General features: G+C 30.6%; 2 protein-coding genes across 2 annotated transcripts; both read right to left on the bottom strand.

Moving 5' to 3' along the window:
• Window positions 1-1,837: 1,837 nt before the first annotated feature.
• Window positions 1,838-2,788, bottom strand: LOC126687915 (putative CCR4-associated factor 1 homolog 8). The gene has a single exon (XM_050382466.1). The coding sequence runs from the start codon at window positions 2,786-2,788 to the stop codon at window positions 1,838-1,840; it is 951 nt and encodes a 316-aa protein (XP_050238423.1).
• A 13,916-nt stretch (window positions 2,789-16,704) lies between these two features.
• LOC126653543 (zinc finger protein 11) lies at window positions 16,705-17,452 on the bottom strand. The gene has a single exon (XM_050347449.2). It carries the CDS (start codon window positions 17,342-17,344, stop codon window positions 16,838-16,840), a length of 507 nt encoding a protein of 168 aa, XP_050203406.1. The 5' UTR covers window positions 17,345-17,452; the 3' UTR covers window positions 16,705-16,837.
• Between the last annotated feature and the right edge of the window lie 299 nt (window positions 17,453-17,751).

Raw genomic sequence — 17,751 nt, 5'->3', positions numbered from 1 at the left:
CTTCTTAAAGTTCCGATTCCATTGAAAATCAGAAACTGATGCTGTCAAGGCACCGTAATCCCTGGCAGCCTTCATCAGTAACCCTGAAAATTGTTTATGTACAACACACAATCACAATAAGTTCAAATCATGGAGAAAAAAGTCAGCAATTCAGTAACCCCTGGCCAAAACCTACTATAGAATTGTAACAAAGTTCAGCATTTGTAGCATTTGGTATACAGGAAAATCACTGCATCAAATACAAGATGCACATAAACACACTGAAAAGAAAATGAATTATAGAATCATCGCATCGCCATGTAATGCAAAAGAGTAGCATTCAGATTATACGCTGCAACGACAGCATGTGTTATCTGCAGCCATGAAAGAAATCAGACGACTAGTATTGAAGATATCGTATAACCACATATTCATTGAAATGGCAACATCTGTAGTGATCATTGGTTTTGGCTAATTGTAGAAAACGAAAAACAGATATAGAAAATCAGAGCAGAACCTGCAGAAACCGGGGCACAACTGTGGAAAACCATCCAAAACTGCACCAGCAAATGCAAAGCATAGAAAATTATGAATCAAAAAATAATGAAATTGCAGCACAATACACATGAAGCACTATTATCAAAAGTTTAACAACAAAACAAAGAAACTTAAAAATAACATTTATTTTAAAGATTTACTCAAAACAATTACCAAGTTGATCACAAACATTGTAAATGATTGCAAAACCAAAATCAATCTATTCAAACTTAAATTAAAAAAAATTATGCTTGTAATTTTTTTGTCTAATCATTGATTAACTCATAATAGAAGGAGAATATAGGTCACATATATACATATATATTAGATCACAACCAGGAAATGGCATGAGTAACCACTGCCATATTTCCACAGTATATAAATTATTTCTAGTAGTCCTGCTTTCGCTAATCACAAAATACGCAACAAGTTTATTTGAATCAAGAGATATAGCATTCTGCCAGGACTAGAAATTTCTCATACAATACTGCTCCTTCTCATAGTTTTTGGTCCCGATAAAGCAAACAGTAGAAGTTTAGAAATTATGAGATCGCGACTGCATGCTACTTTAGGCTCTCTTTTACTACGGTTTGTGTCATTTTTCATGAGTCATAGCTATGTTTACCTTTAAATTGTAGTCATATTAATGTTACTTGACGATTCTTTCGCATTGCAAATATGACTTAGTTTCTAACTCTTGGAAAAAAGAGTCCAGTACTGTCCCGAGATAAGCTTCTTGCAATTCCTCGTGGTTTTATCGCGTTGGACAGAGAGCTCCATGTAATGACTCTTCTGAGAGGATGTGAATCGACTGATACGCGAAGGTCAAGACAACAAAAGAGGGCAAGAACACTTTTTATTCAAGTCTATCATACTAGGAAGAAAACGCGGAGATCACTCATTACAAAGGCGCCCTTCCTTTGTTCTTTGGATTTCAGTACGGCAGTCATGTGTACCATTCGACTATAGGCATCTCTATATAAAAAAAAGCCAGCATTAGCTTAGTACTCATATAAATTCGTGTTCTGTATTATGGATTTTATCATATTCTTTGCTTTAATAGCTGATACTCATAGTGTAGGTCAGTGTACAGATTAGTAAGGGTATAGTGCTATCAATTGATGTACACATCGGTTTGTTTTACATATCATGCAATTGCAATAGCTTGTACCTTGTCATCTAAATTCATTTGTGACTATATTAGTATATGCAGTAAAGCGATAGATTGTGTAGCATTTGATGAGCAATATTAACTTTTTATATAACAGATAGATTAATAAACTTTCTAATAATAAATGCAGATTACAATAATAGACAAAATCTAAAATAGTAGCCTATGAACCGTGTGCACCGGCTTCATTTGAACTCTGCGCATCCCATAAGGACTACAAAAAATGGGAACAATGGGACGCGGCGCAGCACGGAAACACATGATATTTGGTGGAATCTGAACTCGGACTAGAGCGTTTGGTGGAGGCTGAACACGGACTAGTGGCTGCTGCTGCGACCTGCAAATTCTTGACTGAATACTGTAGAGATGTCCAAGGTAGTCAGCTGGCTGAAGTTCATTGTAAGTCATCAGAATATTGTTGAAAACTAAACAAGTTAATGAACTATCAGAACCCGCTTGATGTGCTCCTCCGACCCGTTCGACTCCAAGTATGTTAGCCAGCTTTTCAAGACTTAACTCGCCTTCGAGCAAACCGTCACATAACCTAGCCATATACTTTACATCGACCATGCTGCCAAAGCATTCTCCGATAAGTCGAGTGAAGTCCGTAATGGATTCGGGTAATAAGTCGTTGCTCAAAAGCTTGACTAGATAACCTAAATCGTATAAGCCGTGAAAATTCACCCAAAGTAAATCACGATGACGGCTTAAAAGAGAGAGAAACAATGTCGAGAACTCTTGTAAATCAATGCCGTCTGTCTCGAGTCTTACGAAATCAATTCCAGATTTCTCCAAGAACACGATGGAATCTTGAGAATAAACATGAAGGTCCCTGCTGAAAAAGAAATTAAACTGCCAGGTTCCGCCAATCTCGCCTTCCATGTTCGAAGGAGTTAATCCTAGTTGAAGCATATTCATAGCGTCGACATTACATTTTAAATCAGCGTATCTCCGAACATCCCCACAGTCTCGGGGTGAAGTCGCAAGAAACCCTGGAAACTCAGTATCAAATGACACAACTGGATAAACATTAAGAACTGTATCAAGCTTTCGGAACTCTTCAAATAAATTATGACTCCAAACGTTGGTACAACGAGCCATATTGCTCTCTCGCTGATCAAATGTTTTGTTCTTTCTCTAATTCTGAGCAACTGGCTCTGCTTTTATAGGGGATGGGACTCCTGTTCTTGTAAGGAATCCTTATAATATAATATTGTTTCTTAATTACTGCTTCCTGTTCGTATAAGGAATCCTTATAACATAATGTTTCTTAATTAAGGACGTAAAAGATGCTGAAAACATTAGGGGTATATTTTTGCTTTTATCCTTTTAATTAATTAGCCCCTAACAAATTCTAATTCCACTATAATTATTTTAAGTAATTAATTAGTAGTAAATTATTGTTATATTGTACTACTATTTTTGTTTTTCATTTAAACCAAACATTAGGAGTTTATTTGTACTTTTTCATTTTAATTAGTTAGCCCCTATCAATCCAAATTAGTAATTACATAATAATTATTATTAAGTAATAAATTAGTAGTAAATTATTTATATTGTGTATTTTTATCATTTAAACAATCATGAGATTAATTACTTAATAGTAACCCTAGACATTAAATCAAAACCAAACATTAGAAGGGGGTGGGGGGGCATTTGTACCTTTTCCTTCAATTTATTATCCCCTACCGATTCCAATTTCATAATTTAAGTAAAAAAATTGACAAAAATTGAAAAATCGGGATACAATTGAAACAATAGAATGTGGTGTAAAATTAACCAGTTTTCAACGTCAGGTTAGTATTGAGAAGGGGCTAAAAGGTGGAGTTTTTTTTATGGTATAGACCTTAAAGTTATGTGATAATTTGTTAAAGATGAGACTTTTTTTTTTTTTGAGTAAAAGCTTGCATCACGCTTCTTATGGGATTTTTCTAGTCAGTTTTTAGTTTTTAGGTCGTATGTTTTCTTTCTTTACAAGGCTGTTCCAGAGTTCATTAAGTAATTATAAATAGGCACGACAGAGGATTAATAGGAATTGATGTTAGCTAGTGATTTGGGAAGGTACAACTTCTGATAGTTGATTCTGCAAAAAAGATGAAGGTCATCTTCTATATATAGCGAGGAATGAGGATTGAAATGCTGAAACAAGAAACACGAAAACTGAATACAGAGTTTCGGAATCTCATATGTATTTTGCTTAAACGTAGGATTCTATAAGTTTCCGTGCAATGTAGGTCATCTTGTTAAGCTCTAAACATTAACTTCCTACAAATGACTGAAGTTGGAAATCTAATTATTTGGTCACTATAACAACATCGTTCAAACGTCGAAACCAATTTTTTCGAAACTATCGACGCTCTAAAAGAAGTTCTGTTTTCAAAAATAGGAGTTTCTGAAACAATTCCAAAATGCTTAAACATTAGTCAATGAAGTTGCGGTGCGTTTATGAGTTATCAGTAAAAGTATATACCCAAATTTGATACCCGAATAGTTAGCATAGTCCTCATGCAGATTTTTACGATCCTCAGTCCAAATCCAACAAGTAGAATTAATAGGATTAGGAATCTTGCAATCAAAATCCTAAAATGTCTGATAGGATTAGGTTGGTATTTTGCAATCAAAATCCTAAAAGGAATTGGACTTTTAGTATATAAATGCAGGGTCTCGTCATGTTAATGCTTATTTTACGAACTTCATTACATTAAAAGTCTTTAATATGGATCCAATTGAAGCAGTGAACATTTATTTAAGAGACATGGAAGTCCGACTTAATGAGAAAACTGAGATGTTGAAAAAGTTAAAACCTGAATACAGACCTGCTATTTACGACGTCATTAGTCCAACCACATATGAACAAGCTCTATCGAGCATCACTCAACAACCACTTGATCTCACTGACGACACAGCCATCAAGACTCGAGCAGTTGAGATAGCGGATCGAATGGTTTCAAATTTTCTTATCGATGTCATATTATGGTGTTATTTGCCTGATACTCGACAATTGCTGCCCGCAGTTCCAGCTCCACATGTTCAACTCGCTCTCTCCAGAATTAAAGCGTTTGGAGACGCACTAGACCATTGGAAAACTGAAACGTCCGCATTTACTTACCCGGATGATGCAGCCATATCGGAACTGGTTAGCATGGCAGATGCGGGAACACGTATGATTACACAATCTGACATACGAAGAGTTCATGGATGGCCCAGAGAATTTGGGGATGGCTTGATTATTCGTTTGGGCATCTTAATAATGCGATTGGACTTGATTCACAGGTCTTCCAAAAGGCTCGCACACCACCTTCATGACTGTGAGAAAGAATTGGCCTACAGAGGGGGATCTGTTTTAAAGTTTGTCAAGATTAGAATTATGTTTAGAAACAAAAAATATATGTCTGTGTGGTTCAATTGTCTCGGATGGAATGTTGGAGATGCATTCATCGCCTAGTTTTCTTTTTTAAATTATCCCTTTGTATTCCTTTAGACAATAATATGTAAGTATTTAATATGTTCTGAACATGATGAATTCGCAATTACAAATCAACACAGATTCCATAGTAAATATTCCATAATCATTCATGTCATAGCTTGCAGGTTCAGATGCCATGTAGGTGGACAAACCTGAATTCTTTAAGGTTCCTACATTCTTTTAGGTTCTAGTCACTATTACATTATAATGTTGGTTGATGAGCACTTATAGGACTTGTCGAAAACTGACATTTCCATTTTGTTGTTGCCTAGGGAACATAGAAAATTCAAGTAATCTTCTGTACTTAAATCATAAACCAAGCCTGGATCCATTGTTCGGTTTGGCATGATATGGCCAAAACCGTATGAAAAAGGGCTTGCCTTGAAATTTTGCTCGACATTATCTCTAGTTCTTGCTGAAATATCATGCCAATATCGAATCATATAATATATCATCAATATCCTGAGAGTATTTTGTTGAGAAATAAAGTCCTTAAATCCTGGAGCTGGAGTTCTTAGTTCTTCAATATAACAGACACATTATAAGGAATCTTCAAAACTATGAGTTAGTTCCCATCTATGTTGCACGAAACATAGATCAATTTAACAGTTTCAGGTTCTTACTGGTAGAGCTTAGAATTGTCATATATATATCTGCAAAATCTATGTTAAGTTGAGTCTCTACTGCTGCAGAAGTGATTTCTGGCATCCATGTTATCTGTTAGATGAGAAATTTGGACATCTAAAAACTCTAATAAGGTATCAAAATAGTAGTCGGATGAGTCCTTTGACCAATAGAGAGAGAGTTATATATAGAGATATACCTTTGAGTTAAGAATTATCTCCATCAAAATAGTGGTTCGGTGTAATTAATAAATTCAACAATTCATATATATTTGAATTCTAACCCAACTCTGATAGGATTAAGAATCTTGCAATCAAAATCCCAAAATGTCTGATAGGATTAGGTTGGTATTTTGCAATCAAAATCCTAAAAGGAATTGGACTTTTAGTTTATATATAAAAGCAGGGTCATAATAATGGTTATTTTACTAACTTCAAGTCTTTAATTGATAGGTAGCAGTATGAATCCAATTGAAGCAGTGAAGATTCACTCAAGAGACATGGAAGAGCGACTTAACGAAAAAACTGAGATGTTGAAAGTGTCAAAACCCGAAAAGAAACCTCCTCCTTACGACGTCTTTAATCCAACCACATACCAACAAGCTCTATCGAGCATCACCCAACAACCACTTGATCTCACCGACGACACAGCCATCAAGACTCGAGCAGTTGAATAGCGGATCGGATGGTTTCAGATTTTCTTATCGATATCATATTATGGTGTTACTTGCCCGATACTCGACAATTGCTGCCCGCAGTTCCAGCTCCACATGTTCAACTCACTCTCTCCAGAATTAAAGCGTTTGGAGATGCACTAGACCATTGGAAAACTGAAACTTCCGGGTTTACTTATTCGGATGATGCAGCAATATCAAAACTGGATAGCATGGCAGATGCAGGAAAACGTATGATTGCGCGATCCAACACAGGACCAGTTCATGGATGGCTCAGAGAATTTGGCGATGGCTTGGTTATTCGTTTGGGCATCATAATAATGCGATTGGATTTGGTTCACAGGTCTCCCATAATGTTCGCTCACCACCTTCAGGACTGTGAGAAAGAATTGGCCTTCAGAGCGGGACTTGATTTAAGGATGGTGAAGTCTAGAATTATGTTTAGAAACAAAAAAAAAATGTCTCTGTGGTTGAATTGTATCGGATGGAATGTTAGGAGAAATTCTTAGGTGAACCGAGTACACCACGTAGGATTATGAACCATTCATTTATTATACCACATAATAAATGGATGGTTCATAATCCTACGTGGTGGACTCGGTTCACCTAAGAATTTCTCGAATGTTAGAGATGCATTCATCGTCTATCCATAATCTTCTTTTTTAAATGGCCTAATGCCTTAAAACCCCCCGACCTTTTAGCCCCTTTTCAATCCTACCCTGACGTTGAAAATTTGTCAATTTTACCCTATTTTGCATTTTTGTATTTCAATTGTACCCTGAAATAATAAATTAACGTCTTTTTCATTTGGAATTTTTTTAAAAACATTCTCTATGTCTAGCATATATTAATTGTATGTTTTTAAAATTTATTTAAATTTAGTTAAATTAATTAAAAATTTAAATAAGTGTTAATTTAATTATGGTTTTTAGTTAGTTTTTAAAAATAAAGGACTTATTTGTACTTTTTTGAATAAAAAAAAATTAATTTCATCTTTAAACTTAGTTAATTGAATGATTTCATCATTTAAGTAAAAAAATTAACAAAAATTAAAAAATTGGGGTACAATTGAAAACGGAAAATTCAAAAGTGGGTAAAATTGACAACTTTTCAACGTCGGGGTGGAATTGAAAAAAAGTCTGAAGATGAGGAGTTTTTGAGTGATTATGCCTTTTTAAATTATCCCCTTGTATTACTTTAGCAATATGAATATATAAGTATTTAATATTATTTAGTAAAGAGACAATAATATATATGAATGCTATATAATCATCTTTTTTAATCTACTTTTTTTGATCCATCTGGCGTGGCAACAAATTAATAGATGCATTACAAATTATTTTTTGAAATATATACTTTCGGAAGAAAATTGGACGAATTAGTATTTTCACATAAGAAGGGATAATAAAGGTGGTATAAAATAGTAAGTTAAATAGTATTCCATTTAAATTAGACTCCTTATAAATGCACTCGATCAGACCATATCAGCCAACCAAAAGTTGAGTTGAGAGTCTCTAGTCCGAAAAATTATTGCATAAACTATTGTGTCATGTCAACTTTATCTCTCTGTTTATTATCATTTTGAAAATTTTCTTGATATACGTCTGAAGTTCCCACATTCCTTAAGGTTCTAGTCAATGTTATATTATCTAAGAGATCAGGGATAGTGATTGCTGGGTAGTTAAAAATAGGCATAATATCTTAAAAAAAAATCCGACTTTATAACTCTTTTTCGATCCTACTTGGTATTAAAATTTTGTCAATTTTATCTTTTATCGTTTCAAATGTACCCCAATTTTTTCAATTTATATCAATTTTTTTACTTAAATGATGAAATCATTCAATTAACCATGTTTAAAGATAAAAATTAATTCAAAAAAGTACAAATAATTTCTTTATTTTTAAAAACTAGCTAAAAATCATAATTAAATTAAACTAATTTAAATTTTTAATTAATTTAACTAAATCTAAATAAATATGTAAATGTATAATTAATATATGCTATACATACATGGAGAACGTTTTTGATTTTTTTTTTCAAGTGAAAAAGACGTCAATTTAATATTTTAGGGTACAATAATGATAAAATGCGAAATAGGATAAAATTGACAACTTTTCTACATTAGGTAGAATCGAAAATGGATTATAAGGTTGCAATTTTTGAGGTATTAAGCTTTTTACAAATGCCTATTCTGAAATATTGTTAATTTGTTCATTAAAAATATAAATAATTTTTTATTTCCTATTACGAAAAAAATATGAATGCCCATTTGCTCATGCCTTTGCTGTAATTGTTGCATCGAATCACAAACTTGATATGTATTACTAGCAAATTGTGGGCAGGAGTGGCTAACTGGTTACGGCTAATTGGCTAGCTATGATTCAATGTAGAGTTATTTTATATATTGAGAAAATTAAATATTTATAAAAATATAAAATGTTTCACTTTTTATTTAATATATTAAATTTTTCTAAAAATATTAACAAGAATGCACTATATTTATAAAAATTGGCTATTTTCATCTGTCGTTTCTAATTTTTGGGCTTTTTATCACTCACGTTCCTAAATTTTATTTCCGACCTGTAAACTCCTCGATTTTTGATTTAACGATCACAAAACTCCATTTATCCCAAGAATGCAATCTTTTAAACTATTTTTATGGGTGAATCAATTTAAATATTTAAAATTATAATTTATAACTATCATATACACATGAACTGGTATAATCTTATATATTCCCATTATTATTAAGTTAATATTTTATTAAAAAGGAATTATTTTAGAATATTTTTAGTATTTTTTAAAAGTATTAATATTTTCCTAAATAAAATATCTTTTTGCATATAATTTTATGTTAGCCAACTCATGAAAAGATAATAAACCTTTGTGATTTTTGACCCTTTTTGCATTAAATTAACTTTTTATATTAAATTGACCATTTTTAAAAAAAATTATTGAACTTTAATCAAATAAATAAAGGTCAATTTTATGCTTTAGGGTACAATTGAAATGAAAAAATGCAAACTGGGGTAAAATTGACAATTTTTCAACGTCAGGGTAGGATTGAAAAGGGGATGAAATGTCGGGTTTTTTTAGTCATTAAGCCTTTATAATTAGCAAATATAACGTTTAGGATTTCTATGTGTATAGATTAAAAAATATATTTTATTTTAATCATTAATTTTTTATAGGATATATAAATATATACTTATAATTATAATTTATAAAAATATATATTATTTATACACCGGTTAACCACGGTTTTAGAACTTCAAATCATGAATCTAAACCATTAAGTATTCAAATTTAAAATTTAAACATGAACTTAAACTCATGAACCGATTAATCATATTTTTCAGTTTGGTTTAATACTAGAGGTGGCCACGGTTTATAATCTGTTGGTTCCGGTTCGGAACTGCCGGATCATGGTTCAAGAAAAAATAGAACGGCCCGTAACCGGCCCGGAACCGTCTAAGTGACGGTTTCATGCCGGTTCGAAACCAAATGGTACTAGCTCCGGATTCTAGGCGGTTTAAAAAAATTGAAATTAAAATTTATTTTTTAAAAAGTATAATTTAAAAAATATTAACACTTGAAGATAATATTGCAAGAAAATAATAAAATAAAATAAATTATAAATATTATGTTAACCAAAAAATTAACTAAAACAAATATAAAATATAGCTTAATATATATATATATATATATATATATATATATATATATATATATATATATATATATATATCTACACTATCTATCTATACTATATATAAAAGCATGGATGGGAGATAAATTTACTGAATAATCTTTTTCAGTTTACTACTAAATAAAAGTTTTATAGTCATTACCTAATTAGTTATTTAATTAATCACTATTGTAATTAAAGTCCTAATTAGAATAGATAGCTAAGTTATCTCCAATTTAGTTTTTATTTTGGTATGTAAAAAATAACTAAATTGTCTCCAAATTAGTAGGAATACCTATCTTTTAGTTTGATTGGACGACAAAATTAAAATAATGTATTTATTCAATATAATATTATTGAATTTCTATTTTATTATTTTAAAGATATTATTAATAAAATTAAGTTAATTATTTAATTATGGTTATTATAAAATCAAAAGAAGAATAAATTCAGTATGAAAAGAAAAAATTAATAACCGAATATATTATTTACTTTTACAATTTTTTTAACTAATTTAATAGTTATTATAAATAAAAAATTGATATAATTATAATAAATTAACTAATATGTTCATTGACGAGTTACGTTATGAGCCACGTGCATAGCACGTAATGCGAAACTAGTATATATATATATATATATATATATATATATATATAGTAAAATTAACTAATTTTTTATCGACGGGTCGACCTTTAAATCGCTGCTTCCAATCCAGAACCGTCGGTTCACAATTCAAAAAATATGGAACCGGTCTTTTCACGGTTCCGTGCTGGTTTTGATCCGGTTTCAAATTTGACTGGTTTCGGGTCGGTTTTGACCGTGCCGGTTTTACAGACTGACCCGGCCCATGGCCACCTCTAGGTTTTACGGCTTTGGTTTGGTTAATCGGTTGCACCGGTTTTATTCTAAATCCATGGAAATCTTTTGATGATAATTTACTTAGTTCAAATTATTTATTTTTATTTTTTAATGGAGGTAGAATATGAGAAAAAACTAAATAAATTCGTCGGTGATGCATATGTATTAGATCTGTTCATGGACCGGGTTTGGGCGGGCTTGGATTGGTTTTGACTTTTTTAAAAGCAAGTCCAAGCCCGGTTTGGGTTTTAAATATACTACCCAAACCCGGTGCTAATATACTATTTTTACGGGATCGTGCGGACTTGGGCGGGCATACATTGATTTTTTTTTTGATATTGAAAGCCCGAGCCCTCCATAAAAAAACAGGCTTTTTGGCGGGCTCGGGCCGGGCTTGGGATCAAATATTAATGTCCAACTCCGGCCTAAGATGACTGGCAGGGTACCGAAGCGTATATATCAAACACCGCCGATAATTTTAATCACAATTTATTTGAAAATTGACATGTATGTATGTACCACGCTCTCCGAGTTATGTTGAAAAAAGAACCCACGCATATATAGAAAAGGAAAACAGGTTTGTTCTGTCTCCAAAATAAAATATATTTAGTAAGATCAAATAAAGGCTTAATGTTATAAAAAATTATGACATTTTAACCTTCTTTTCAATCTTATCTTAATATTTAAAAGCGGCCAATTTTACTCTATTTTGTATTTTTTTTTCATTTCAATTGTACTCTATTTTTTCAATTTTTAACAAATTTTTAACTTCAATTATGAAATCATTTAATTAATTGATTTTAAGGACAAAATCATACTCTTTTTCCTTCAAAAAAGTACAAATAAATCCTTCAACTTTAAAAACTAACAAAAAAATTAAAATCTGGTTAAAATTAATTTATATTTTATTTAATTAAATCTAAATAATTTTAATATATATATATATATATATAATTAAAAAATATTAAACACATTTTGGCTGCCGGCCGAAAACCACCTCTATCGGCCGGCGGGAAACAGACCCAGATGGGTCTGTTTCATGTTCATCGTTGAGAAAGATAATGAACAGACCACCTGGTCTGTTCATCTTCCTCGTTGAGTAAGATGAAACAAATCCAGGTGGATCTGTTCATGGTTTTTATTTTATTTTAGATAATTTTTTTTAAAAATTAAAATAATCAAAACCCGTTCAAGAGAAGAAATGCTAAATTATGGTTGAAGTTGGTATAGTGTCAAAAATATTTATAAAAAAGATATTACATTATATTAAAAATTTATTCTTATTATTATTTGAATTTCTGGAAAAGAATAGTTTTTTTATATAATTTATTTTAATGTTTTAAGATATTTTTTCCTAGAATGTTTTAAGATATAATTAAAATGAAAAAAATACGAAAATAAGATAAAATTAATTATTTTTCAGTGTTAGGATGGAATTAAAAAGGGATAATAGTTGGAGGATTTTTGAATGACTTTAGCCATTATTTTAGACTTTTTACTCAGTAGGATGTAATTTATCACCCATGGCAGTAACTTTGTTTTGTTTTACTCCAAGATAAGAGTAATAGTAATGAGAAGAGAGAGAGCATCTGAGGATGGTGACGTGCGCCGGCTACGTTCCTTTGAAATTAATCTTATTCTCTAATTTCTTTCACTAAAACATCCAATTTGACAGCTTTGTTCTGTTCTCAGATGTCAATTCTTTTTACCCTTTATATCTTTTCTTCGTTTCAATTGACCAAATGAACAGTTATAAATTATAAGACCAACTAAAAGAGTCATGAATGATAGCTTAAGTGAGGTCGCGGGTTCGAACCGTACTCATGTATGCAGCCGTTTAAAATTTGGGGCCAAAGCTTTGCCTCCCGTAAGGGACCTACCCGGCTCGAGTGGGGATTAGTCTGAATGTGGAAGGCTTAAAGGTGCCGTTTCATAGTTGGAACCCGTTCAGGACACCTCATGATCAGATCAAAAAAAAGAGTCATGAATGGATTTTACTTCTGCTTAATAACAATAATAATAAATTTACAAAGCTCAAATGTCTTAAAAAGGCCAAATCTTTTATAAAAGTTTCACAAAAGTCCTGACCTTTAAATTTTATCGATTTTAGTCAAAAACTGATTATTTGATTTCATAAAAGTCTGACCTTTCAATTTTACCGATTTTGGCCAAAAATTGATTATTTGGTTTCACAAAAGTTATGACCTTTTAATATATGTGCATGCCACGTAGGCGCCACATAGGCAAATTGAAATCAAATTGAGAGTTGGCCACAATTGAAACCAAACAATCTGTTTGTGGCCAAAATCGAAAAAATTGAAAGCTCAGGACTTTTGTGAAACTTTTATAAAAGGTTTGACCTTTTTACGACATTTGGCCATTTACAAAATAGTCATAAATGGATTTACTTACGCTTCACAATAATAATAAAGCTTAATTATTTAAAAAAATCTCATCTTATAATATTTTTTCGTTTATACCATGACTTTGGAAAAAGTTCATTTATACCCTATTTTTGATTTTTCGTTTTCAAATATATCCCGAAGTATTAAATTGATATCTTTTTATATACAAAAAAGGCTAAAATAATCCTTTAAATTTAACTATTATTCTAATAAGACCTTAATCATATTAATTGTACAAAAATATCTTCTTTTTTAAAAAATTAAATTGATAATAAATATTTAATTTGTATAATATACAATTATTTTAACCGTAAAAAAAATTAAAATTTACTTAAAAAAAATTAATTTTTTTCAAAATAAAAAATTCGGGCTCCTTCTCGAAGGAGGAGCACGAGCTGCTCCTTCCTCCATGGAAGGAGGAGCAGCGTGCTCCTTCCTCCCATGGGGGAAGGAGCTGCTCCTCCTTTCTTCCATGGAGGAAGGAGAGCTCCTCTGGAAGGAGGAGCATCAAACGATAAAAAAAAATAAAAAAAATTAGCGGGTTCGATAAATCGGAGGAGTACGATGGTACACCGAAAATATTTTTTTAAATAATTTAATTTGTTATTAAAATATTTAAAAATAATAAATTAGAAGATTTATTTGAACATTTTTAAAGTTGGAGAACTTATTTGTATTTTTTAAAATAAGAAAAAAATGGTGGAACCCTTCTAATTAGTTGTTATTAACATTTTTATCCTTAAAAAATTTATATAGTCAATTGTACCCTTTTTAGGGTAGAGATGAAAATGAAAAATCAAAAAAATGGTACAAATGAATTTTTTCCTAGGTTATGGTATAAACGAAAATATTATAAGGTGGGTTTTTTTAAAATAATTAGGCCTAATAATAATAATATTTTGAGACGGAAGTCATGGCGGGGGCATACCCCACCCGGACTCTCTCGATGATTGTAAACTAAGTAAATTATCTTTATAAATTTAAAAAAATAGTTTGTATTAGTTTAATTTTATGATTCTATAATTTTTTTGAATTAGTTTACGAATGTAGAATTTAAAATATGAAAACCGGGAATCACTTCTTTCTTCATAAATAAAATAATTACTGTAATCTATTTACATTGATAGATCGAATTATTTATTGATATTTCTCTCAAAAGTTATATTCCTTAAATTATAAATTTACTTATTTGAAAGTACATAATCTACACAACAATTTTAAAATAATATTTGACTTTTATATGTTCAAGATACATTCTGAATGTATAAGTTATAAATTAATGAATTTATTATGCGCTTATAATTGATGAAAGCATCACATATACAGTTAATTAAAAATAAAAATTATTAGAAATTGTTTCTTCTATAAATTGACCAAAAACCCATTAAAGTTGAAATACTTTCAATACTTATTGCATTTACTTCAAAAATTATGATAATATGTTTTTTCTTAAAGGATAAATGTATATTTGGATATCTACATTATTATATTCTTTAAATTGAGTTTCTCTATTTTTATTTGTCAAGATTAAGTCTCTATTTTCAATTTTATAAATTTAAGTCTCTCCATTATGTAAATGAAGTGTGACTGAACAAAAACTTTTTTATTCATTTTTTATATTAACCTAATATGATCAATTGGGTTCATTTTCTTTTAAATATTGTTGAAAATAAGTTTTTTAATCGGCTTTTTATTTGACTTGACGCATTTAACATCTTTTGTGATAGAAGCATCAAATTATTACAGGATTAAATTAAAAGTATAAAAACTCAATGTATATAAATTATAATAAAGAGATCCAATTGAAGAAAGTGTATGGTAGTATATAGATTCAAATATGTGTTTTTTCTAAAACTATGACTATCAATTGTGTTTCTGTGAAAAAACAACATGACTGAAATTATAGAATCGAGTCAAAACTAATTAACAATGAGACCCTTGCATTTATACATTTTTACAGTTAAGTCATGAAGCTTTTAAAAATGAAGATATGTTTAGGTATAAAGAGAGGAAAACAAAGGGTTTGTAGCTAAGGAAAGGGTAATGATGTTACTGACAAGAGACAATGTGGGGAACATGCAAAAGGTCAGAAATGTTGGGAAACCAAATATCCCAAAACACACACCAAAACACAATTCTTCAATCTCTGCCCACATCACATTGCTTAGTACAATTTTTAGTACATCAAAATTTAATGTTCTTCCTCATTCCCTTTTATGGAAATTTTATTTTCTGCTATTTATCAATCAAATGATTCACTTCTCTTCTATCATGTCTTACACTATAAGATCAGTATCCAATCCATATTCAAAACTTAATTGTGATTTTTAGTGTGTTAATTTAATATATTGTGAAATCGAACCAAATCAAACCACTAATTGAATTTGTAGTTGCCAAACTATATTGTTGTACGATTACCGACTTTTAAGTTTTTAAATTTTAGTTAGTAAACAACTTAAGGTCACTAAATAAATTTAGGCAAAATATAAATCGGAGGTGAGGGATGCAAAAAATTAATTAGATATTTTCCTAATTGTTGCGATATAATTATTTTTAATCTATTTTTTAAAATAAAAATATAAATTATGGGGTTATTTGACCAAAAAATAAAGAGTTTTGGGATTAGTTGCTCAAAAAAATATAAATTGGGTTAAATGATCCAGTGTCACAAATTCAGGGGCGCGTTGACTCTTTGTTCAATGAACTATACATCATATGGTATAAGTATTGGACAATAAACTATTAGATTGTACGTTCAAATTCTCTCACAAACGCCTTTCCCTTCCAATTATAAAAAAATAATCTATTTTCGTCATCCAAATTATTTAGTGGTCAGCTGTTGTCGGAAAATTAAAATTATCCAAGCATGAAAATTTAGAAGTCTTTGATCATTATATAAAAGTATTATAATTTGATAACCACAAAAAAAAAAATCTGATTGGAGTGTTTCATTATCATTTTTATGAACTTTGGAAAAGAAAATCAGAAGCACAAAAAGGAAAAAAATACCAAATAAATAATTTGTAAAGTAATGAATTCCTAGATAGCATTTCAAACAAATTAACACCTCATCTTCCTTGTACTAGATTTGGAGATGAATAATAATGATATCCCAACAACAGCTTGCATCTTCAACTAATAATATGCTTACAGTTAACCTAATTAATAAGGACCATGTGCCACCCAAAAACTAATCATAGCAATTAATTAAAACTAAAAAAATGGACAATTAAAGACTAAACTCATAATTAAAACCATCCCTAATCAGGATTAAATTTTATTTAATTATAGTAGTAGAAACAAAAGACAATTAAATTACAAAAGTGCACTATAATTAAGAAACAATTTTCATTTTTCTCAATGCAAATCTTAAATTAGCAGCTCCATAACTGAAACTTAATTGTACACCAAATTAAGCCAAAGATTTGAGAGTTAAAAACAACCAAGTCTAAGCTCCAAGTCCACAACTTCTTTAGGATCTTTAAACCCTATTTCCAACTCCAAGCTTATAACTTCATTACTCTGCAAAACCTCAAGATCATGGTATTTCTTGATCATAGGGTTATTGTTATGATTATAAGATGGCGGTGAAGAGAGAGAAGTAATGTGAGGTGGAGGAGAGAGAAGTGAATGGTGAGAGTAATGGAATGAAGAAGAGGAAGATGATGATATTGCTGAAGATGAAAAACTAGGGTTAGGGTTAGGGTTTGGATGAGATTTTGCAATAATATTATTAGGGTTTGGATTTGGATAATCAAAAACCCAAGAAGGTAACTGTATTAACATGGCTCTATCTCTTCTATGGACATTCATGTGACCTCCAAGAGCTTGAGCTGAGTTAAACTGTCTCTTGCAGAAGCTGCAAATGTAGTTTCTTTGTGGCCATAAAAACCCACTTGAATTCTTGTCTCCTTCACTTCCTAAACATGTTCTCTCCATTTTTTTCTTTTATGGGTTAGATTAAAAAACAGGAATAATATCTATATATATGTGGGTAATGAGAGAAATCTAGAGAGAGAGAGAGAGTTCAGTGTTAGGGTTTGCTTCATAATGAATTTGAAGATCATGGTGTAAAGTTTTATACAGTTTGTGAACTATAAGCATTTTATATAACCGTTATTATCGTTTCATTTGTTATATTTTGGTAATTTAATTTTTTTTTTTCATCGCGAGATTACTATAGCAATTTGAGCTAAAAATTGCTTATATGGCAATAAACACGTTACATAACTCCATAAATTTTCGTTGCCGTATAAATAATTATTGACGTGAATTGCTATTGTAATCTCTTGTTGCGTAAAATGAAAGTTTAGTTACTAAAATATGACAAATGTATAACCGTTACG

Source organism: Mercurialis annua, linkage group LG6, assembly GCF_937616625.2.
Source record: "Mercurialis annua linkage group LG6, ddMerAnnu1.2, whole genome shotgun sequence".
In the NCBI taxonomy this organism is placed as follows: Eukaryota; Viridiplantae; Streptophyta; class Magnoliopsida; order Malpighiales; family Euphorbiaceae; genus Mercurialis; species Mercurialis annua.
This window is presented reverse-complemented; position numbering and strand designations above follow the sequence as displayed.

Coding starts and splice junctions, on each gene's coding strand:
- LOC126687915 (XM_050382466.1), bottom strand. CDS start 2,788: ATGGCTCGTTGTACCAACGTTTGGAGTCATAATTTATTTGAAGAGTTC.
- LOC126653543 (XM_050347449.2), bottom strand. CDS start 17,344: ATGGAGAGAACATGTTTAGGAAGTGAAGGAGACAAGAATTCAAGTGGG.